The sequence below is a fragment of the Manis pentadactyla genome, chromosome 1, assembly GCF_030020395.1.
Source record: "Manis pentadactyla isolate mManPen7 chromosome 1, mManPen7.hap1, whole genome shotgun sequence".
NCBI classification, from domain to species: domain Eukaryota; kingdom Metazoa; phylum Chordata; class Mammalia; order Pholidota; family Manidae; genus Manis; species Manis pentadactyla.
Window position 1 is genome coordinate 164,918,337 of NC_080019.1, and position 25,853 is coordinate 164,944,189.

The 25,853-nt window shown below is 35.6% G+C and overlaps 1 protein-coding gene across 1 annotated transcript in view; it reads right to left on the reverse strand.

The window, feature by feature from the left end:
- IFT57 (intraflagellar transport 57) overlaps window positions 1–25,383 on the reverse strand; it is a 51,256-nt gene extending 25,873 nt beyond the window's left edge. Inside the window, exons 1-6 of the mRNA XM_036930796.2 lie at window positions 25,034–25,383; window positions 22,309–22,471; window positions 21,374–21,492; window positions 18,255–18,345; window positions 13,983–14,051; window positions 526–648 (exon numbers count right to left, since the gene is read on the reverse strand). Of these exons, the coding sequence (XP_036786691.2) occupies window positions 526–648; window positions 13,983–14,051; window positions 18,255–18,345; window positions 21,374–21,492; window positions 22,309–22,471; window positions 25,034–25,245 (777 nt within the window). The 5' untranslated portion in view covers window positions 25,246–25,383. The remainder of the gene's footprint in view (window positions 1–525; window positions 649–13,982; window positions 14,052–18,254; window positions 18,346–21,373; window positions 21,493–22,308; window positions 22,472–25,033) is intronic.
- Window positions 25,384–25,853: the final 470 nt, after the last annotated feature.

Here is a 25,853-nt window from a genome sequence, read left to right on the forward strand (position 1 = left end):
ACACATTATAGGTAAACAGGAATCAGGAACTGGATTAAATGGGCCAGTTCAACCAGCCCAAATCATACTGCATCATGATTTATTGATTACTTCCCAACATTTAATCATGTACGAGTAGATTATGTGAGTCAACCTCCAGGACACCTTCTGTTTTAACATCCAGCAGAGTTCTAAACCATCTTCTAACCCTAATCAGTTGGTATCTAATGGAATTCCAATTTCATTCACTATTCACCTAAACAAAATATGTTTTCTAAGAACATATATTGAAATGTATTGAGAAAAGACCCCTCAATCCCAGGGAAACATGATGTTCAAGTCATTTTAAAGATCTATTCCTTGTTGCTTTTTGCACTATATTAACATTATTTATTCATCAATAACAATGTTAAATCTCTACTAAAACAAAAACACCGGAAACTGAATCCTACTGTCCTTCAATCATTTGTATAATTGGGAGTACCCTTGACCCTGAAATTGACTTATAAAAGCCTATTTGAACAAAGTATGTTCTCTCTTCCATACCTTGTTGTCAGTCCTAACCGTGACTTTCAGTTGTGGTAGTACACGTTCCACTTCAAGACTCCATTCTGCAGCATCTGTTGTGGATTCCAAAATATCTTCTTGTTTGGCAGACTCGCTCATATCCTAAGAAAGGAAAGATATCACAAGATTGAGAGTTTATAAAAAGAAATGGTAAAATTTTGAGGCATTCTAGCAGCACAGTGAAATTTATATCAAGCACGGTACTGTTAAAATTATAGTGGCAGAAGAAATTCTTTTCTGTCCTATCCATGTTGAAAGAAAACAGTGCATCAACCTGGTAGAGCTGCAAAATAAGCATTTTTAAAAAGAAGTAAATCTATGATTCAACTAATTTTACAAAGAACAATGATTTTGAGATATTAGAGTGTACTCAGTGGAAATACTATCAAATGGACAAGCTATTTAGGAATGTTAATTTTTAACAGTAAAGGAGATACACACACACACACATACACATTTGGTTAGAAAACTCTAAGTTTGAATTTATTGAAATACAAACCCAAAATCTGAAAGAGAAAAAGAGGTAAGATCTCAGAAGCAAGTGGCTCATTAATTTCCTGTCTATAATTAAAGTGATATTTTGGTTGGTTAAACTATAACATAGTTTAAAAATGTGATTTAATACAGACCTATTTGAACTCAGAGGTGGGAGCCTTTCACATTTTAGCCTTATGTACGGATCTGAAAATGTAAAGAATACAAAGCCTAACACATTAATTTTGGTAGCAACTTTTCCTTTTAAGCTTCCTTGGTAAAAAGTACATGAAAATGTAAGGGAAAAAATATAAAAATTGACCAATATAGAAAAAAGAGAACCAAGAGACATAAATAGTCAAATATAATGTATGAAATTTATATGGATTCTAATTTAATTTGCAAAATGATTTTTTTTTAGACAATCAGGATATATTGAATGCGGAAGAGCATTAGATGATATTAAGGAATTATTATTAATTTTATAGGTATGATAATAGCGGTTGTGTTTAAATTTTGGTCAAATTTATGTTAAATATTAGTGGTTATAATTAAGTTTATAGGTATGCTAAAGGTGGTTATGTTTAAATTTTATTGGCATGATAATGGTACTTGTTTTTAAAAAAGACCTTATAAATTAGAGATAAATGCTGAAATATTTACAGGTGAATTGACATGACATCTGAAGTTCACTTTAAAATACCAAGGGGCAAAGAAAAAAAGGCAGGGGCTTTAGAGGAAACATGATTGACAAAATGTTAACTGTTGAACCATGTATATTACCTTATTCTAATTTGTGCATGTTTGAAACATCCATAATACAAAACTTAAAAAGACTATATAAACAACCTCACGGTGAAATTACATTATTGATGTCAACTTATGTCACTGAAAGACATTTCTTAGATGAAAGCTCATTAGACTAGGGTTTCTAATCCAGCCTAATACTAAGTACAATAATAAATTTATATTGGAATTTTTGGTGGGAGCTTGAGGTCTTTAGGGGCTTTGTACTCACTCCCTGGGTTCTAATGACATAAGAAAGCCTCTCTCTCCTATGTCCTAGCTCATATTAGCAAGTCCTAAACAAACTCAGAGCTTTAAAAGTAGCATACATTGCTTTTTGATCAGAAATTTAGGGGGCTACATAATTCTAACCATACAATTAGAGGACAGATAACTAATATATGGATTACATTTCATAATATGTAATTAGAAATTATTCAGTTACATTCTATTTAAAAAAACAGAAGTTTAAATAATACATGGATTACATTTTATAATATGTAATTGGAAATTATTCAGTTACATTCTATTTAAAAAAACAAATTTAAATATAAGCATTGATTTAAGTAAAATGTAACAACTCTAAGTGAAAAGTGATGTTCAAGATTCATTCACTTTAATGTTTAAACATTGTATTGAGTACTTATTAGAATGTTATATATGTCCATGTAAATTGAATCCAGGGAAGCACAAGAGCACTAAAGCTCAAGAGGGGCAGCAGTATTCACAGAGCAGATGTGTTAAGTTCTATGAGATACATGTGAGGGCAGGAGAAGACATACTGGGATCTCCCAGTTGAAAACTAAAGCCATGGGGAAAGTTCTCTGTCATGTAGCTCCATACTGGCACTCGTAACATGAAACTACTTGAAAGAGCCAGGTACTTGCACACTTATTGGCACATCCGACCATCCATCCCCAGCTCTAGGGGTCCCGATTCTGACTGGCTCATTTTCTGTACCAAACAGGGAAGACTTATAGGAATGAGGTGGGTGGTGGGGAGGATGTATCTACTTCCAGGGATATATGTGTGGTACATACACAGGCTTGTTCCTGCCAGGGTTTTGGGACCTTGCATCCCAATCCTGCAGAGCCAGCCTGAGCCAAAGGGGCATGTCTTCTCAGCAGCAGTTCTGTTTGATACTTAACAGAACACAGATGTTCTGGTCTATGAAAATAAGTTTGATTTATGGAATCACCATTTGCATGAATTGACACTGGATGCCACTGATTAAATCTCCAAGCCAATGCTCCCCAATCCTTCATACCTGTCCCTCCTTCTTCACTTCTTTACAGGAGGGTACAGTCCAGAATCACCAAACAAGGCCAGAGAGGTTACCCATCCACATTCCCAGATCATTCAAGTTGTGCATAACAAATGCAAAAATTTCACTCAAGGATGGGTACACTTTTATAATTTTCACAAAGGCAAATGGGTTAGCAGTGGCCCTGTCTAAATCAGATTCAGAATCTAAGAGTTAGTAGAGTGCATGGAAATCAAACACTGCATTAAAATATCCCAGTGCCTCAGCTACAGTTTGTTTTTATGCTGGGGCCATTAGTAAGTTGCATTTACCCTTCTTAGGTTGTTATTTGGTTCTTTAAGCAATGATTTGATAACTCCTACTCCTAGTGTCCTAAAATGATTTAATATAGCAGCTCAAAATTTTCACTCACTCTTAGCCACAGTTAATGTACAAGGAATAATGGCCTAGTTACTAAATGAAGAAAGGAAAAAAAGAGAACATTAGGCTTGGTAGAACAGCAATAACTTAATCAAACTATACAGTCTCTTTGCAGTTCCATGTTTGCACATGTATTTCATAACCTCATTCCTCACTCAAAATTTCCTAATGCCCAATACAAAGATACATTAATTGACTAAGCCCTACATATGAAGTGTAAATCACTTTAAAACTATACCATGCCTTGTTTATAATACTTTAAGAAAACCTTTCCTTTCCAATTTTTTCTCCATTTAACAAATAGTATTTTATGTGGAACTGCTAGTAAAAGAGAAATAAACTGCTGTTTCCATTTAATCAAAATTTTATATCATCATGACAAAGTCCCAGTCCCTCTCTGAAACAACATTAACTAAGATAAAGCATAGCCTTTGGGAAATTACATTTTCCAGTTAATGCTGCTGAAGAAACAATTAAAAGCTCAATGAGACACCGGCTCTCCAGAAGCCTCATTTATAATTAATTAATTTATCAATAAGCCATTTGTTAAACTTCTACAATATACAAGGTAAGAATCCAGGCATAGTGCTTGGTGTGGAAAGATAGAAGGATTTAATCCCTTTCTGCAAAGAGCTTACCACTTATTAGGAAGAGGCTGAGGCTAGTTAATGGGGTAATAGTTGGTCCAAAGAAAAAAAGTGATGAGAACTGACCCTAGACTGCAGAAGGAAGAACTGAAGATAACAGTCCAATCCATCCCATAATATAAACATGGACTCAGATAGTGGGGGCATACCACGAACATGTTTTAAGATTTAAACATACAGTGTTAATAGCCTGCTCAGAATTCTGTTCCAGTAAGCAAGCTCCCCTTTTCCTAGGCAATGTTTATGTGATGGTTGAGCATCTGAGGAAATACTATATTTTGTATGTACTTGTGTGTGTGTATGTATGTATATATGTTTATACACACATATGCACATTTATGTGTGTATTTTATATACACACACATATATACTATATGTAAAATTGGATGTGGTTGTTCTTCTGGTTACAGAGGTAGAATAAGAGAAGGCTCCAAATATCAGCCAAGGAGATCACATGCAGGTAAATAAAGACCTCTGCGGCCTCTGAACTGCTGGAGAGCCTTTGGAGTGCTGTGAAGCGGTTCCGGTCACACTAGGTTAAGTGTGAATATGGAACCCGACACAGCTCCACAGTATCTTCACCTCTTAGAACTCTGGGGACTACATGCAGGCCGTGACAACCAGCAGGGGGAGTCAGGGACCTGATACTACAAGAGGGAGGCTGCCCAATAAACAAGTATTAACACAGAAAACACTTAGAGGATGTACAGTGGAAGCACTAATGGTGTTTTGGCATATTTGATGAATTACACCTTAAGTGAACAGCTTAAAAACACCTCTTAGGGGGTGAAACTATTCTTAATATGCACTGCACAGTCACTGGAAAACCCCATTAGAAAAAGGGGACTAAACAGGTTACTGGATAGAACATTGCTGACTATGACTTCCCGATACCAGTAATGGTTACCCACTTGTTTAGACTCTGCTAGGTCTATGACAAGAAGTCTGGTATTATAGGATCTTTTTAATTTCAAGGATCCAAGGTAGGCTGGGCAGTTGGCTCTGGTTAAAAGATCTCCCATAGGGAATGAACAAAGGAGAAAGCTAGGAATAGGGTAAGATGGTGTTTTTAAAACTGGACTAATTATGGCAAACCTAGAATACTTCTATTGATGACTGATTGAGAAACATCTTGTCTGGCAAGGGGAACATATATGGCTGCATGGGAAGACTCAAAAGTGAAGTTCAAGGCTCAGGTATCCATAAGAAGACATTTCCTTGGGAACAGAGACCTGAAGTTGCAAGTTGCAGAGAGATCATAGTTCAGATGGGAGCCTGCCCAGGAGAACCCAGATCATGAGGTTCTGAGCAGAAACTGTATTCACAGACTTCCAGATGAAAATAGGAGATGACGGGAGGGCCAGAAGATCCCAACACTGAACTAGTAATGAAGCCAGCGTGAGGGAAGGTATCTGAGTCTTCAATTCTGGAGCCCAAATCCCTAGCTTTTAGGAGGATGAGGCACCACTGTCAGACTGAATACTGGATACTGGTAAATGCTGACAATTACTGGTCATAACTTAACATTTTGTTGATGACTCTTACTGTACTATTCTGTAATGGTGCCCTCAGGGTTGAGAAATCTGGATATGACAGAACCCACACTACATGATCCCAGATTGCTATTATCTTTGCATTCTTGAGTCTGCTTTTAAAGTGTTCCTATAGCTTCTCTGGTTATTAGGATGCCAGTGATCACTTTTGGCTTGATTGCCTGTAGCACCTCTTTCGCCTCCTAAAATCCTGTGGGTTTAGAAAGGTAATATCCAAGCTTGTTAGGATTTAGGCATAATAAGGATACAGGGGGGTAAAGTGAGAGCTCAGGAATGGGATGAGATTGGGACTCTTCATAGGTATTTTTTAAATGGAAGTTGTCATACTTATTTTGGCTGCTCAGAGACCTTATCTGCATTCTTCCTCATTTGATGCTGTTCGGAATAGGATAGATGGCCAAGAAGTTAAGTACTAAATATAATACATGTGGTATTATTATGAATTTAACAGTATTCTTCCTAAAAGTTATTTAGTGTCCCTCTTTCTTTATTATCAATAAGAAGCTAGATGGAGGGATAAAAAACAAGTTATTATTTCAATCAAGAAGTGTTCCCTCAAATCCAATGATTTTTAACAAATCATATTTAAGGCAGAGTTAAAACTTTTCATGTCTCTACAAGTCAATTCTTCATGATTAAAGAAACATAAATTACTAGTTTGATGCACTATTTTCTTTCCAAATTAGGTTTTACATGATTTAATATTATATTACTATGAAAAAAAAGTTAAAATACCATACAAAAAGTATTTTCAGATTTGTTCTGATTAAACCTTGCATATAATCTCTCAAAAGAAATAGATGGTAGCCTCTGTCTTTAAATATATGAAGTTTATATAAGTTTTTTTAAAGTTCAATTTAAGACTATCAAAAGAAACTTCATCCTGAGTAATGTAAATGATTTGAATAAATTATGTTCCCACAAATCAGAAAAAGAGCTACCTCCTCAAATTCACACAAAATCAATTAAATTTTCCAATGAGAAACCTGAAATTCTTTTTGAATGAGAATTCAACACCCAATATCACTTGTTTACTGTATCAAATGCCTACCTTTGCTACTACTTTAACTACTTAAAAGTGCACTAAGTACTAAGGTATAATCATCTCTGATTTTTTATTTTCCCAAAATAAACCAAAAGAAAATAGCCCAAGAAGCATGTATGGAGAAACTACTGTGGACATTATTACACTTGGTGGTGAGAGTATGCAAAATAAGTTTAATTCTTTATGGCCTGCATTTCTATAAGGCTTCGTTTCTACAAGGCAACCTCACGGATACGGGTGCCCAAAAACATGTGAAGAGTTCAATTCATATACCTGCTGAGGACCTTGGAAGTCCAATTAATGTCAGGACTAAACAGGTCCAGGGCCCAATGTAAAGGGAACTAAGTTGTCTGTAGAATCACTACAGTATGGTGTAAATGTTAAGAGAATGGGTTTGGAATCCCATCTCTGCTCAAATCCCACCTCCATTGCTTACTACATACAAGACAATGCAAATCAGTGAGGAAAACCGAACTATTCAATTAAATGGTGATAACAGGCTATCCATTTGGAGAAAACTAGATGGACTCCTCCCTCACATCTTACACCCAAATAAACTCCACATGGATCAACAAATTAAAACTGTTGGTCAAATTACATAACCTGTCTAATATTAGAAGTGAGCATTGGGGGTAAAAGAAAGTCGAATACTTTGTGAAAGACCTTAGAAGCTAGTTTGAGGAATGGGAATTTTGTCCTCTAAGCCAGAGGGAAGGCAAAGAGTTATAGGCAAGGTAAAATGACTTTATTTATCCAACAAATCTTTATTTGTGCATACTACATGTCAGGTACTGTTCTATTCCAGTGACAATGAATAAAACAAAGTCCTCATGAAAGAACATCCTAGTTATATTTTGTGAAGATTTATAGATCATAGATTTGTGGACCATAGGATTAAATGGGGTTGGGTGATAAGGGAAGGAGTCACTAAGGAGGCAAAATTTGAGCTGAACCTTGAACATTTAAAAGCTAGAGAGATGATGGCAAGGCATTTTAGATAAGAGACAAAGAAAAAGAGGATGGGATGGGATGGGAGTAGATATGCTCATCAAGTGTTTGAAAACCTATGAAGGAACCCATCTACCTGGAATAAAATTATTACAGTGGAAGAAAATAAGGACGGCTATGTGGACACTTGTCAAAAAGCTAAGGGTCTTGAAAGCCAGACCAAAAGTTTGTTTTATAACATAAATTGAACTATAAGCAGTGAAAAGCCATCCAAAGTTACAGAACTCAGAATGACTTACTAACGTCATGCTTTGGTAAGATACAGGAGTAGGGTGAAAAATATTTTGGAAAAACGTGGGGGTGAGATTGAAGGATAAAGATCAAAGGACATTTAGGACATTACTGTTACATAATCCAGACAGGAAATGAAGAGGACCTGGCCTTGAAAGACAGCTGCAGGGATGGATATGATATTTCAAAGGCAGCATGAACACCTCTTAGTGTGTCCTGGATGAAAATGAATAATTACATACTGAAAGCACTAACACTTTTAGGGATGGATAGTTGGGTGTGGGGAGGGTGGATTTAAAGAATATAGGTTTATAGAGGAGTGAAAAAGCACATATTCTGTGTACCCATCTAATATATGAATTATCTAATAAATGTCTGCTATTAGTGTTGATTTGAAGTATAACCTATCCATTTGTAAAATGACAGCTCTAAAATGATTCCTGGAAAAATATCATATTACTTTTCACCGAATCTCCTTTGTCATTTCTGTAGGAGCGATCTTATGTGAAAGCAGATTTAGTCTAGTGAGCCTTCAGTAATAATCCATGAGACAGATTAAAATAAAGCTGTAACATCACCAAGACTTCCTAATTTACATCAAACTGCAAGATCCATGATAACTTAGATCCTATGTAAGCTTCTTACTCAAAAATACTCATGGCAATCTAGAAACTTACTTGTACTGAAAAATTGGGGCTTTGTCTATTCTACTATTAATTCCAATCTCTAGGAAAGGTGAAAAATTATACAAAATAAGAAGTGTGAGAAGTTTCTTACATGCTAGGTGCTGTCCACAAGTTAGGTTATATTTATCTCAAAACAACCCTGAAAATAATTATTTCCCCATTTTACAGATAAGTAAGAGTCACAGGCAGGTTAATTTGCTGTGGCCATGTGGCTGTGATGCACAGTCAGGATTTTATCTAAGGCTGCTCTTCTGTCATAGCATCAACCTTGAAGGTATGGACTCAGATCTGGAAAGCACCTTGAAAAGACCTAGCTTCCTACTTCTTGCTCAGCTCATAATAAAACTAGGATGGAAATAATGATCTTTCCTATTTCAAGTGTGGATTCTAAAGCTACAGTAAAGACAGGTAAAACCCTATTACATTGCACAAGAACTGGCATTTGAGCCTCTTCTGAGCAGTGAGGGGTACAGCTTTTTCTATAACCTGTATTTCCTGTTCCCTCCAGATGTAAAACTGATTGGCTGGTGCATATTAGTTACCAGATTAACAAAAGCATTTACTCAGTCATAATGTGTTCCATCACACTGAAACATGTGGCACTTTAATTGTTTCTCCTGTGAAATACCAACCACAGACTTCTCAGACACACCCAGATAGGAGGACCAACACTCAAATGTCTTAGGAAGGGAAAAGAAAAAATATTTTCCTCAAGCAGGAATCAAAACCAGTGGTAACCAATAGGGCAAGTTATATTGTAGAACAGTATTTTTTTTTTTTGTATTACTCAGAAAGGACATTCTGTCGAAAAGTTAAGTGTAAATCATATATAAAATGAAGAAAATTTAAAGTATTTAAGATATTAACCAAAGTAGATTCATCTTCTTCCCCCTTTTGGCTACAATATTGCAGACTTGCCATAACGACACTCTAAACTAAAACTGAAATGGCATTTTTATTCTAAGCCCAGATTTTTACTTCCTTTACAGCTTTTGCTTTTTAAGCTAAAAATTCTGTCATTCTTGGTATAATGAATTTTTTGCTAAGTAATTAAAAACCAATTGTGTTTAAACCTTTTGAGATAGTTGTTTTTATGCTTGTAACTCAGGATTTGGTTTCTAAAACGTCAAATTTAGCATCTCAAGGAAGAATGGTATCTATGGCATATTTGAAAAAAATGTTTTGAAATGAAGTGATGGACATTTAAAAATAGAATTTAGAGAGCGCATAGCTTCCCTCCCATCTTTTTGTCACCGGCGGAGGAGAATGACACATCTGCGGTATGCTGCAGAACACCGCTGCTGCCATTCTATGGAGCTTCAGAATGTAGGGGGCTACAAAGACCACTCACAATAACAGCCCAGCTACTATGAACAGACAGGCAGTTCCTAACTGGTCACTCATGTTAGAAATAGGAATGATCAGAACACCTGCCTAGCACTTTGCCACCAGAGCCGTCCTTTCCTGCTCCCACCCCTCACATCTCTAGAGGAGTCTACATTTGAGTAGTTGAGGTAGACAACAGACAAATCAGAAATTAATACAATGCCAGGGTCTACTGTACCCCTAACCATCACAAGCTCTGCCCAGCTTTCAGAGCTTTAATATAGCACCACTTTCCTCCCCCATGACCACTCCCAAGGAGGCTTTGGCTAAATTTCAGATTTTAAGAATATTCACAAATCAGATGGACAGAGAAAATATGGAACTTTGTGGACTAGCCTTGAAGACTAATATCCATTCATAACTTTTTTCCTTCTAAGAAAAGCTGTATCAAAATTCAAACAACTAACTAAAATCTTTGGAAGATAAAACAATCCCTTACTAATTATAGGAGTTATTGAAAATACATTTGGCAAAACCATAATTAGGGTAAGAGAATTAGAGGGGGAAATTACTCACTTTAAAAAACATTTTTTAAACTTCAAAGTATACAAATGTTCTAAAAAACACCCAGTTCCAAAACAACCCAATTTCATCACTATAAGCATTCATCATCAATAGATAAGCCATTTTCTTAGAACACCATTTTCAATGTTCATGAAACACTACTGCTGTGTCATGATCCAATTAGGTAGACATTTCAAAGTTTAGTTAATGGGCACACAGTATTGCTGTACAAATTCTTCAAATTAGCAGTTACAAGCTTCAGATACATTGTGGTAGTCAGGAAGATGGACTACCATGTCGCCCTTCAAGCAAAGACTTGCTGCTCAGCTGCAGGGTGGCCAGCAGATAGCTCCTACGTCAGCTCCCTCAGGCTGACTCACCTGCAGAGAGCCACCTCAACTGGAGATACGCTGTTCCCAGGCCAGCGTGACTCCAGGGACTGAGCCAAGACAACAGTTGCTCCAGAACTCCTCACGGTTGGCCAATGCTTTGCAGACCTGAATGGCAGCTAGACTTCTCCCTCAGTCCAATGTCTTCTTCCTTTCACAACAAACATCTTGTACCCCAAACTCTGTTTTAGTGTCTAGTTCCAGAGAACATAATCTACAACATACATCTTTTTCATTTACATTCTCTCTTGCTCCATTTACCACAAATCTCAGGAAAATGCTTATGTATACCCATCTTCTTGGATTATCATGCTATGTAAGAGTACACTTTTCAGGGTCTTAATTTCATTTTATTTAATGAAAGAAAGGATTATAAATAGGTTTCTCCCTGCATTATCCTACATAGAACACAGAAGAGGAAGAAAGTATTGTTGAGAAATTCTTTTCTCTATGAAAATTAAACAATACCCTGACTATAAAATTATAAAATAGTTAGCATTCATGTGTGTATTCATTTGATATTATTCAGTATCTTTCTACATACTAGGAACATGTGAAAAAGCAGTGAAAAAAGCTCCTACTCTAGAGGAGTCTACATGAGTGGTTGAGACAGACAAAAGACAAATCAAAAATTAATATAATGCCAGGATCTGTGAATAAACATAAGCACAGTGAGAGGCTAGAAAATGACTGAAGAAGCACCTATTGTTTGAAAACCACAGGTAGAGAGGAATTGCTGTGATCCATACATTGCTGGGCTGGCACAGTCACATACATTTAGTATATACATAATATGTATCAATTTCCTAGATAGTATGTATCATTCTTGTTCTAATGAAGAATTCATTTCATTCAACTTTACTAAAATAGTATTTCTTCTGCCTTGTGAGTTCACCTGCTGTATGAAACATAAAATCTTAAATCTACATTACTAACCTATATAACAATTCTCTCTTGGGGAAACAGCAGCCTGAGCACTCATAAACTACAGTCAGGTCCAGCTGTCTCAGGCAGATGGCTTTAGTGGGCTATCATAAGCTTGCCAGATTTTTTAAAATATGAAAGGGTTTTCTGCCTCATTAGTACTTCATGGCTAACCATCCACAAACACCTGGTGTTCAGACTTCTTCCTTTTGTGAAAATGCAACCACACATAGTCTTAGCTTGAAACGGTATACTTTAATATAATTGTTGTCCAAAGGCTCTAACACCTAGATATTTATAAAGACACAGGTAGGGGGAAAAACCCTTCCTTCTATGGCTTGAGGTGACAAACTGATACTAAGACCAACAGGGACTTAGAGCAGTGGTAGAAACAAATTAAGTTACTTTTCTCCTTCCCAATACTCAAAATGCCTTGCCCAGAAGGAATCTCAGGTGGTCTTTATGGCTATTTACACTATCAATATTAGAATGAATGATACAAGTGACAGTTTCTTTCTGAGAATAACTGTGTATTCATCTCTACTTTTGTTTTTTTCCCCATGTTTAGGAAAACTTTACCATCATCATCTTTAACACATACAGGAATACAAAGCACTAGAGTGTCCTTGCTTAAGGCAGGAATCAAACCACACCTACCCTGCTGAACTCCTGTTATGAGGTAAAGGGGGAAAAAAAAGACTTAGGAGTTTGGAGAAACTGAGTTCAAATTCAGCTACTGTAATTTATTAGGTTTTTAAAAGATTAAACTGTCCCATGACTATACATTTCAGTTTTTGTATCTGTAAAATGGAGATAACAACATCTAGCCAAATACCTCACAAGGTCAGGAAAGGATTATTTTAAAGTACTTCAAAAACTGCAAAGTGATCTGCAAATGTATTATTACAACTGAAGTTAAGTTTGCTTGGGTTTACATGTTAACTTATTATTCTGATATTCTTTTCAGTTGAACATAAACACATTCATTCATATAAGAAGTATTTTATCCAGTATCTTCTGTATTACACTATGGAGAACATAAAAAATAATAGTTATTCTGTTATCTATGCCCTTACACAAATCAGATTTGGGAGGTAGAATGTAGTTTTGATTTTTACCAATACTTCTTGAGCACTTCTATATGTCAGACATTGTTATAAATACTTTGCATGTAGTAACTCTTTTAAAACCTATGAAAAATGTAGTATTTTTATCCTCAGTTAAGAGATGCAATAAGTTTGGAAATCTGCCCAAGGTCAGACACCTATTAAATATTAAAAATATTAAAGTCAAATCACACACTTAGGCAAGTTAGCTGCAATGTTATGGTATCTTACACCTCAAGTTGGGCAGAAAACAAATGCATATCATTAATAACAACAACGAATGCTGCCTAACAATACTACAGCAGTAAGTGGCCAATGAATAGACCATCCTGGGGTAGGGTGAACAAGGAAGTTTTCACGATCTGAAACCAAAACTAGATCAAACTTGTTTGCAGATTTTAGACAAGAAACATTAAGGACAAATAATATTATATTCCATATGTACTTTTTTGAGCATACAATATATATCACTTTATTGAAATATACATATGAGAAAATACAAAAACCCATGTGTACTTTGAAATACCTCATTGAATAGGTTTTCTTCTATAGACTAGATTTATTTCTAATTAAAACAGCAAAAACTGACTTAATGCAATGACTAGCTATGCATATGTCAATCTTAATATAATCCATTTTATTTCAAATAATTATCATTTAAGTATTTTCTTACAATGGAGACCATTCAATACTGGCCTGTTATAATGGAAAATAATTTGAAATCAAATAATATATGTCTTTTCATAATAAAAAATAACATGAGGCAAATAAATTATTTTTAGTTTACGTGAGAAGCACTGCTAATTTTTCATGGTATAGAGAGGAAGACTTACCTCTCTGAATTTTATATTTGTTATAAGTATAATATTTTATGTGCAGGAAAACAATATTTGAGAGCTACTTTTCAAAAGACACACAAAACAAGGGCCAACAATAGTTTCTACTTATTTCAATTTCCATCAGAACAATGTACTGACCACTTGTTAGTTATATGTGTATCCCATGGAACTTACCAAACGATAGGTCTGGGCCTTTAAAATGTTCAGATCAACAAAATTTTCTTCATTGTCTGTCTCCTCTTCCTTGGGAAAAGAAGAGTTTTATAAGTTAAAAATTATAAGAAGTTACAATTTAAAAAATGTATTTACGGCTTTCACATACACAATATACTAAGCTGTATGTATAGACTAATGCAGGAAAGGGTATCTAAAAGCCTAGTAGTATGCATAAAGCAGGGCATAATGTTATTAGCTGTTCACCAGTTTTTTGGGGTTTTGATGGTACCATTTTAAAAAGAGCCTTTTTACAGTCATTGAAGAAAGAAAAAAAAAAAAAAGAGAAGGAAGGGTGCCATTGATAAAAATAAGAACAGAACAAGAAACAGTTCCAAGTGGCCTATCTGAAATAAAGAGATAGTGGAAGACAATAATGGAAATTTTGAGTAATGTGACTAAAATGGACAAAAAAAGAGAGGCTGACAGACACAGGATATTTTCACCTGCTTCAGGGATCAATCATATTGATGCATATTTTTGACATCTCATCTCTTGTGTGCTTAAGTAAGAAGCTAGTAAGTTAAGTCATCAGTACTACTTGGCCCATGGCCTCTAAATCTATATAAAGATATTAAAATGTTAAATCTATTTAAAGATATAAAAGATAAATATAAATATAACTATATATATATTTAGATAAATACTTATATCTATAGATATTAACTATCTAAAAGGATAGAAGTGGTTCTGATCCCTGGGCAAATTGGTGTGGGGGGCTGGGTTCAGAAGTGACCCTTTGAAAGGCAATCCCTTCTCCAATTTACAGTAAACGTAAAGTCTGAACAGGTTCTATAAACATGTAGGACAAAATATAAGCTCTCCTTTCTCTTCAAATGTCTTTGTCTTTGTGGTGACAAATGACGTATTGGGTCAAACAAATTTAACAAGAATATCCCAATCTTGAGGACATGGTAATAAAGTCAATATAGATTGGTCCTCAAGACTTGTAAAGAAATAAACCAACCAGTGGGTATTGTTCGAAGGGAACTCCCACATGCATTAAGACAAAAATGCAGTGACAGCATGCAGAGATAATCCTTATCTTCAAGAATTTAGAAGTACGTACCCCCTCTGGGTCTGCCCATGCCCCAACTCTCAGGTGTGAGAAAAAGAAACAGAATTTCAAAGTATGTAAAACAGTGGTTCTCAAAATGTGGTTCTGAGACCACCAGCATCTGCATCCTCTAGGAGCTTGTGAGAATGCAAATTCTAAGGCTCCCCTGGATCTACTCAGAAACTCCAGAGGTGGAGCCAATGAGGTAAAATATGACAATTATGCTAATCTTTGGGGAACTGGAAAGATTTTAGTAAAATATGAAACAATATAAATGTAGATTCCGTACACTCAAGTGACATTTACTTTTAGGGATCTGGGGAAGTAGTGCATAAAGGTGTGGACCAAATGATCTGTTTACATCTTAAATCTTAAACATAGATGCAAATGTACACCTTTGAAAAGCAGCTCAGTCTATTAGTCATCATGTGTTTATACTAATGATGGTCTACTGAACAACCAGAGTAAATGACTGAAATGCCAATGACTCAATGCCTCTGGGAAGAGGAGAGTTTATAATGCTTTTACAATAAACTAATCAGTACTGTTTACATAAGGATCAATAAGTACTTGTTGAACTGTACTAAACCCTAACAGGTAAAAAGCTTTAACATTAGGTACTAAAAAAAAAGGATTTAAGTTGCTAAATTTTAAGAGAGCACTGAAAGGGAATCTGAATATAAAGAGACTTTGAAAAAAGTTTTAAAATAACTTGAGGATTCAAATTTCTGTAATTTAAAAGGCACTCAATAAATTCTACTATTTCTTTGCCTAATATCCACCCTCTTAATTTTCCTACTGCCAGTTACTAGGATATGATTATGTACAGCAGGTGAGAATATTCTGTTGTGAACTATACTTCCTTTTTTTTTCCCCAACTATTAACCATGTGGCCTGTCTTCACTGGCCACTATAAAACTGAAGGTTTCTAGTTTCCAAAGAATTATAGCAGAATTTTACTCTGTCAGAAATGATCTTTACCATTCTTGAACCACCCCACAAACTCTGGCAACAAAATGAAGTAACATGCCATAATGCAAATGCTTTTTGACAACCAATGCAGTTCTCCTTAGCAAGAGGAATGGAAGAGGTAAGAAAGGGCTCCTTAGAATAACATGATGACAGTGAGAAAATATGGAAAGAAAAAAATTCAAGATACATGACATAAGAGAACTAATAGCCTCAGATGCAACTCTAAGGCCTTCAGCTTGTCTTATGACAATATAAGGTCTTTTTACCTCAAAGTTGGAAAGAAATGTGCAAAGAGGCTGCTTTCTAGAAACAAATAATTTGTTTCTCTAATTTCACACTAATATTGCTACTTTGAACTTTAAAGGGCTCTCCAAAAAAGTTAGCTATAATTTTGACAATTTACACAGCATTGTCTTGACAGCTGACTTTGCATTCAAATATTTAATAAACGCTACTATACACCAGCCACTACACAATGAACTAGAGATACAAAAAAAGTACAAAGCTGTTTTCTGCCCTCATAAGAGTTTTCCTTCCAACTAGTAGGTTTTTATACTTTTTTTCCTGACTGGCAGTTTTGAGCTTTATGTCTTTGAAGCTAAATGTTGATGCACTAGGGCCAGGTATCAGTTGATAAACTATTAACTAATAACTAATAAATAGTTACTGAAAAGACAAGATGAGGAAAATGCCTGAGTAAAATAAATGAAGTGAACAACTGGGAATATATGAGGATATAATAGTTTATATTTTATAATATATTTTAAAATATAATGGAAATAATAATATTTATAATATAAAACAGAATTTTCTGAGCTCAAATGGAAAGATCCATTACACAAAAAATAAAGTCTAAACTCCTTAAAGTGCCCCCAATGATCTGGACCTGGTCTAACTTTTCTGTTAATCTTAAACTATTATCCCCTCACTCAGGAGATCTGGCCACAGTGTTTTTTTCCTCAGTTCTTTGATCATGGTAAGATCCTTTCTGCTTCAGAGCTTTTGCACATGCAGTACCCCCAGGGTCTTGCCCAGGGCCTGCTACAGGACCTGTTATACATACCAGATGCTCAATAAACATGCAGAATAATGTATTTTTACCTTAACTCTTAAAATTCATCACATTAAAAAAAGGTATCTTTAAATTGATTAGTTTCACAATGGTCTCTTTCCTTCTGTAAATATTGGTCATTTTTTGCAGAGAAAAGAAACTAATCATCCATAATCTTTCTACCCATATGTAACTAATGTTAATATATTCTTTTCTTTGCATATTTTACATTGTTAAGCTTATCCATACAGTATAAGTTGTCACCCCCATGTCACTACCATTCCTTTGTAAACAATTTTCAATGCCTACATAATAATCTACTATTCGGGAATAGTCTGATTTATTTATAGTTATTCTCGGCATTTGATACAAAATAGTGCAGTGATTAATGTCTTTATAGCATATAGCAACTTAATAGATTACTTAAAGCTGAAAAGAAAACATACTTATTATCTATTGATTTAAAAATTCACCTGAAAAATATAATTGGTTCATGATAGTAAAATACACCATAACTTTTTTCCCTCACCATTTCAGTTTCAGCACCATATGTATATTTCCGAAAATAGCAGGGTCAGTTTATCTCTGGTTCTAAGAAAGCGTTGTGTCTCTACCACTTTACTAGCATATTCCATAGTAAAGACTGATCATTTACTTTCACACTATGGATAGGGTATTAAGAATGGGAAAAGGCCCAGATACTGCCAAACAATTTAAATAATGTTGGTATTTTATAAGTATTTTGTAAAATTCCAGCAGGGAAGTACACATCCTAATTTTAGAAGCATGAAGGAGTTCCAAAGAAATGAATGATGTTCTTATGAAGCAGAATGTATTAATCCTATTGTTCTGTTGTAAATTATTTATGACCTATTTAAGATCACAAATGGTTGTTAAAGTATTTACTCATATAACTCGTGGTCTAGTACTTCCTGTCTATATAGCTTAAGAACCTCTGCTAAAATTTAGATATCGAGAGAACATGAGCATTAACTTAATCAAAGGTCTAAAACAACTGATACTTGATATTGTTTAAAAGCTTTTTTTCTCTAGAAACAATGAAAATAATATATATTCCAGAAAAAAGGGGAATTAAGAGAAGAGAAAGGAATCCAAAGGTGAAAATGAAGAAAAAGTTCAGCAACACACATACCACAATTTCTTCATCTACTTTATTTAATGTTAATTCTGCATCATCTTCTGGCACAGTTTCTTCTTCCAATTCTTCCACTGGGTATGATGGCCTAAAATAATAAGACTTAAATGAGATGAGAGGCAGTTTAGCATCACAGCAAGATGTTAATATCAGGAATCCCCTATATACCAGATCTTGTCCTTTTTCACCTCCACTTCCATAATCACTGCTAAATCTTAATGCAGTCTTCCTGAAACTTTCCTTACAAAGAAGCAAAAATGTTTATCTCCAAATTTAAAGAATAAGTTTATACAAATGGAATGATAGCAGGCATATTGTTATCCACTGTACTTTCTTCACTTATTAATATAACACATTTAAGTAGATATATGTATATACATCTTTATTTTTTCTACACAGCTGTATTACATTCCATTACCAATACCTAATAAATTTAACTTGCAACCTATGGCTAAACATCAAGAGTGTTTCTAGTTTATTAGACAAGATTGCAAAGATCATTCTTGTGCATTTAGCATTATGTATATCATTTAGAATAAATGTGTACAAATAGAATGGCTAAGTCAACAACTTTGTTTTCTAGATACTGTTCAAACATTGCTAGATACATTTTTTTTTTGTTTTGCTAAATATTGCCAAAACCAACTTTCAAAATGTTACCCTAATTTGTACTCCCAACAATAGTCTCTATTTCCGTATGTTCACCAATATGGTAAGCAAACATATCTTTGCCAATCATATAAGTGAATAACTCTCATTCTTGTTTTAATTGCATTTCTTTCACATGAGAGTGGTGGAATATCTTTCAATGTTTTCATTGGTTATTTGTGTTTCTTTTTCAGCAAAATGCGTATTTATGCCCTTTGCCCTTCTGTATTTAATACAGTGCTTTTCCTAACCTGTGTTACAAATATTTTTCCTAGTTTATTAATTATAATATTGGCTATTCAGGACTGTTACAATTCTTATTACTTTGCTACGTTATCTCACATGGACCTTAGCTTTAATATCATATGTACAAGGCTTTTCCCTCTCACAACATGCCTTTTGTCTTTTAGTACTCCCATAGTTTCATTTTTCACATTTACATCTTTGATCAATCTGAAATTTATTTCGATAGAAGTAATAAGAAGAGCTCCAGTTTTATTCTTATTTCCAAAATCAAATCAGTGGTACTAAGTATTGAATAATCATTTCTCCATTAATGACATGTATTTCCCATGTTAAAAACACCCAAAAGTATTTGGGTTTATTTCTGGAAAGTTATTTAAAAAACCCATACCGCAGACAGCTTAACAAAATACAGAAATAAACATTCAAATATTAAGGAAGGAAAGCGCTGCAAAACCAAACAATCTTTTTAAAGAATAAATTTCCTATTTTTTATTAATTAAAACAAGACAGTATCTCAAAAGCAATGTTCTTCTAAGATTTGTTTTGGTATAAATATATAAAATAATCATCTATAAATGTGTAACATCTGTTCAATTTACACATTACATAGCTGATATTTTCTCTTAATGCCTGTTTTCAATGTTTATTCCCCTTTTCCTTCTTCATGTACATTAGAGTCCCTATAAATTACTTAAACACAAAACATGACCAAGAACTAGATATGCCCAGAAACAAAGAAAGTACAAAATTGAAATAGTGGTTGAGATACTAACAGCTTCTGGTAAATTTAGAATGCATTAGGCAATAGATTTAATAATTTTTAAAAATGCAAATGTAGCAGCATATCTCATAACTTCTCTTGGACTTTAGTAAATAACTAATGTGGACCATGAAGTCATTCTTTTATATTGCACTAGGTGGTAATGTTTGAGTTGAAGCATATAAAATTAGTATTTTTAGTTCAAAAAGAGATGATGTCAGTAATTTCACATGGTTCAAGCTAATGATAACCTAAGTCAAGTAAGTTTGAAAAGTACTTATTAATGAGGAGTAAATTATTTACCTGAGAAAATATAATTGTATATATATTAAAATATAAGGAACAAAACATAACCTTTCTGCAGAATTTAGCTCTAATCCAAAATCACTGTTTACATGTTTTAACTGAATCATGCCTTCCACAATCTCTAACCTATCAATAATTCCAATATTCAAAGGATCAAATTTATCTATTTTATAATTATAACCTATACAAATTGACAGTTTCTGAATATTTTATCCCCTCATCCATGTGGTCAACATTTATTAAGCATCTATGAAATAGCAAATGCTATTCTAGCTACCAGAAATCACCCATGAAGATTCCATATTTCCAGTAACAAAGCCTGACCTGTAAACAAATTACTTTTCTACCGTGGGATAAATACAACAGAAACAAAAGCAAATCACTGTCATGTCAGAGACAGAAGCAGTGCCTAATATCTAAGACAGTGTCCTGGTGGCTTATTTAGTATTATTCTTGCCCACTTGCTGTAAGGAGAAATCCCATTTGAAATATAGTTGACATGAGGGTTAGGGGTGCCGACCCCCGTGCAGTCTAAAACCACATGTAACTTTTGACACCCCTAAGCTTATCTAATAGCCTACTGTTGATCAGAAGCCTTATCAATAATATAAAGTCAATTAACACATATTTTGTGTATGTGTTATACACTGTATTCTGAAGGTAAAACCAGAAAAAAATGTTTCAAATTGTCACACATCTCTAAAAAAATGTCTAATATATTTATTGAAAACAATCTGTGTATAAGTGGACCTGTGCAGTTCAACCCATGTTGTTCAAGAGTCAGCTGTACTATATTTCCAGTTTTTCCTTAAATGTGCAGCTCTCACTTACCCCCATGTATATTCTATGCATATATAAATAAGTATATGCAGAGACTTTGAAAATTTTCCTAAATTGACAAGAACATGCAGTTACAGTTAAGCCTTTAATAATTATATATTTGAACTGAGAAGGGACACAATAATATCAGAACTGGGTTGGGGGACACAAGATACTCCAATTTTGTCTATACTGACTTTTCTAATCACCTGTGCCATTTTAAGTTTGGAACAGTCAAGAGGAAATATTTCTTATTAGGTCAGTTAAATAGCTCTGAGCCCTTAGAAGACAAAGCTATGCACATAAGATAACTTTTGCCAGGTTGGGTAGTGTTTACCTTTTCCAGGTGAAACCAGTATATTTTAATGCTTCGTCAGCTAAACAGTCAAGAACATAGCAGACATGCTCTCCAAAACCTGACTTTAACTTTGAAGGAGGAAAATCTGCTGTTCTTCCCTGAAATACAAAAGATAAACAGGGTGTTATTTGTTATTTATATACCAAATATCAAAACATTTTAAGCAAAGTACTGCTGAATAAATGTATCACTTCTTTATTTCTCATTTCTCAAATATGATTTTAAATAACTGTAATTAGATTGCTTCTTAGAAATCCACCTCTTTAGTCTTTTTTTAAATCCAAGATTCATTATAAAACTAAAGAAAAACGAAGATGTTTTATTGTCAAAAGTATCAAATTGAAAGGCAATAACCTCATGACAGCAGAACAAATCATTGATCTTGTCAGTGTGAAAAATCAGTAAAACTACTAGCTTGGTATTATACTGTTGAACAAACATATGAAGGATAATATAATCACAAACATAAGAGTGATTCACTTGTCAAAAATTAGTAATATATGTGCCAAAAATTCTTACTGCCTGACCCCAGGAAAAGGTGAAATGAAAAGTACAACTGCTTCATGGTCTACTAAATCAAAGTACCCTTTCAAAATACAGTGTTTTTGCTTCCTAGTTTTCTATTACTCTGTAGAAGGAAAACTAAGTATCCATAAATTTACTTTTCAGAAATACCAAGATTAAGAAAAATATTATGACTTTGAGCTACAAAGAGTGTACACTGAAATTAATGTCATAATATCAACCATCCTGAGGTTTTACCTGGAAATAAATCCAGATATAATTGTATATGTGTGCACATATAGATAGATATCCACAGATAATTCACCTAATAGGCTAGCATTTATGTTGTTATCAATAATAAAATTCATAACTTGAGAGCATGAAGAAACAAGAGGGTTGTTTACACTTACAAATGACCGAAGCTCAGATAATATGTTAGATATTGTGGCATTAGGGTCATCACATTCTTGAGGCTGCTCGAAGAGACTTCCTGCTTTATTAATCAACCAAGCAGCTAGAGTGCAAAACATGTAGAACTGTTCCCCAGGGTTGGTAGGCAGAGCAAAATAGTGTCTGTTTCAAAACAAGGGGGAGGGTAGAATATGAAACATTGCAAGTAAGTCCTAGTGAACTAAAAGGACTAAGTCCAAAATTGCCAAAGGACTTTTTTTTTTTTCAAATGGCTTTAAAATCAAAAGACAATGATAATTCGCTCTTTGAAGTTTCTAGTAAGCCACAGCACTCACATTAAAGTTTCTATTCAGCAAGATTAGGGAACTTACTACTATATACAACATAGTAGATCAAAGACCTTATATTCAGAAAAAGCAAGGCATGTTAAAAAACTGAGCATGTAGAATTTCTGACCATATCATTTCCATGTCAGGAATAATTAATGAGAGAGTACCTCCTGAAAATGGTAATTTGGAATTAAGAGAATCTTAGAGTTTAAAAAAAGACCTTAATGAGTATTCATTATTCATTTTCACATTTAAAAAAAACGTCACTGGTATCTATCTTTACTTACTGTTCCTAATCTATCAGCTATGTTAAACAGTTGTATAGTTGTTCTTAGCTGCATATTTCAATCACCTGAGGAGCTTGTCAAGTATTGCTACTGGACCAAATATTGCTTTATTCCCCATGGATTAAATCAGACCTTCTGGGAGTGAAACCCCAGGATAGTTACCTTTCAAAAGCTTCCTAGATGGTTGTAAGGTGCAGCCAGGATTTACAACCACTGAGGAATGTATCCCCAGTCTAACAAACGTTTGTTAACTTTTGCTAAATCCCCTAGCCTACTAACTAACATCAATCTTATGAAGATCAATATGATTTATACCTAAACGTGTTAGAAATAAAACTTGCTAGTAATAACATTCAAGTCAGTTTGATCAAAGACCTTATTCTACATTTTTATGTGTAGCTATTACTATCATAATTATATTTATACTATTGTAACTATTCTTCATAAGAATTAGCAGTCTACTCATCTATGTTTCCCAAACTTCTTCCTGTAGGATAAGTGTAAATGTTCTGGAAGATAACAGGTAGCTCCGAAGAAAAAAAAGCCATGATGTCCTTTCAGGTACATGTTCACAACCCTTTCAAAGCACCCACCACTAACAACTCATCTTTTCCTTATGGGCAGGTAACTCCGAAGAGAGGTATGGTTACTGACACATACTGCAGACCTAGGACAGTGGTTCTCAAACTTCAGCATGCATCAGAACCATCTGGGAGGCTTGTTAGAGCAGACTTCTAGGTCGCACCCTGGAATTTCGGATAAAGTAGCCCTAGGAAAGGGCCTGTGGCCACGCGTTTCTAATAAGTTCTTAGGTGGTGCTGATGCTGCTGGTCTGATGACCACAGTTCGGGAACCATTGAACTAGCATTTCCCCACGCAAATCTACGATTCAAACTATCCTGCTGAACTCCTGAGGAAGCAGTATAGAGATCAATAGACCTTTAAGGCCATTTTCTTCTAGCTTGAGATAGTTGGGGGGAAAATGCATTTTTACTAACACAGCAAATGTTGTTTATTTTTATTATCCTGACCAATCCATTTAAGTAACAACTCCCAATCCTACAGTTACTATCATGGATCGACCAACACTACTCTTCCCTCTAACTCTTCTCCTGTTATGGACTGACGTAGCAATATGGACAGTTGACATGAAGCCTACATATAATTCAATATCTTACAATTCAAGTTATTGGGAGAGAGCAAGGAATGAGATCATAACTGTCAAGGTAACTGTTTGAGCCTAACTATAGCTATTAAGAAGAGAAAGCACTACAGATTCTTAATCTGAATTGCATCTTACATAATAAAATAAACAAATGTAAGTACTAATGGGAAAGAAAAGCTATAAAACGTACTTGTCTAGCTATCACTAAGCTAACACTGATTAGAGGAGAAAGTGCTAGCTGTCAATTACCCTCAGCAAACTAACAGCACTGACTTCAGGATAGGATGGACTTTTCCCCACCAGAAAAAGGGCAGAACTTTGAGTTCTGATAGAGACAATTCCAATTGTTGTTATTTCACGTGTCTTTTCCACTTCTCAATTTCTAAGAGTACTGTTATTGCAAAGGCAGAAATCTTCAGAACAGCAATTAGTCAACAAGTTTTACTAACTGTATTATAAAATGCTCAGTAAGGTCCTAGGCACAACAGTCACCAGTTGATTTCCTCTGGGACAGGTTCTCCCAGAGGAAAACAAAACTAGAAATAGATCTAAAATATTAACAGCAGTAATCTTTGGCAGTGAGGCTATGGGTGATGTTAGTATTTTTCTACACATTTTCTTGTGTTTTTCTGAGTTCTCTACAATAGGTATTTTATTTTTATAAGAAAAAATACTATTTTGTAGAGCTGCGTACTTTCAAAACGAAGCAAGCTGTCTTCCAGTCCTTTCTGCCGTTCCAAAACTTTACTCTCTAAGAAAATACCAAGTCTAAACTGAACTGCAGGGCCCTCCGTCCCCAAGTTTGGAGTGAAGCGCCCTTTCCTGGCTAGGAAGATGGAGGCGAGGCTTGCTAAACCGGGCTCAGGGTTCCCCACAAGGAAGGAGGAAAGCACCGCCCCAAGGCCCAGCCGGTACCCAGGCGCAGGAGGACGAGGGCACCCACCTGGACGGGGGCTTCAGATTGTTCTTCCGGAGGAGGTCCTCCTCATAGCGGAGCAGCTTCAGCTTCTCCACCAGGTCCTCCATCACTACGAACATGTGGTAGGCCGCGCCGGGTCCCCGCTCCACGACCACTTCCCCCGCCCCTTCGCCGCGGGACCGAGACACCCCATTCTCCAAACCCGACGGCGTAACCACTGCCGCGGCGGCCGCCATCGTACAACAAATAGAAAGAGCCCCGCACGGGTTTGGGCCCACAGACCTAGGCGGCCTCCTCGCCTGCGCAGCCGCCGCCAGTACAGCCGCGACCGGTTACCAGGCGACCGCTGGGTAGCCCGTCACCAAGGAAACCGGACTCCGCCCCCTTCCCGCCCCGGTCTCTTCTAAATTCCCTCCAACCGGGGCGGCCTTCCTGCATGACGTCACTTCGGGCCCAGCTCCTTCCCCTGCCTCCGGGGTAGTCGGAGCTGGGAGGCAGCCCCGCCCCTTTGGGGGCTTGGCATCTTCCTCCTCCTGGCAGGCCCCACCTCCTCCCGCTGCAGAGGCGGGGTTCGGGGCGTCTGCTCAGTTTTCCCCGGGGTCTTCCGCCGTTTTGAGGCGCGTTGAGCCTGGTATTTGAGCCGCTGTCTGAGACGCTGTCTGAGCCGTCTAGTAGCGGTAAAAAAGGTTAAGTGGAAAGGAAGACGAGCAGTATTTGAAGGTCAAGCTAGCCTACTACATGTGTTTTTAATTTTTCTTCTCAGAATTAAATGTTTCAGAGTTGTAAACATAGTCGATAGCGTGCTTTACCCTTTATCTTAGAAATTTTCCAATGACAGGTTCCC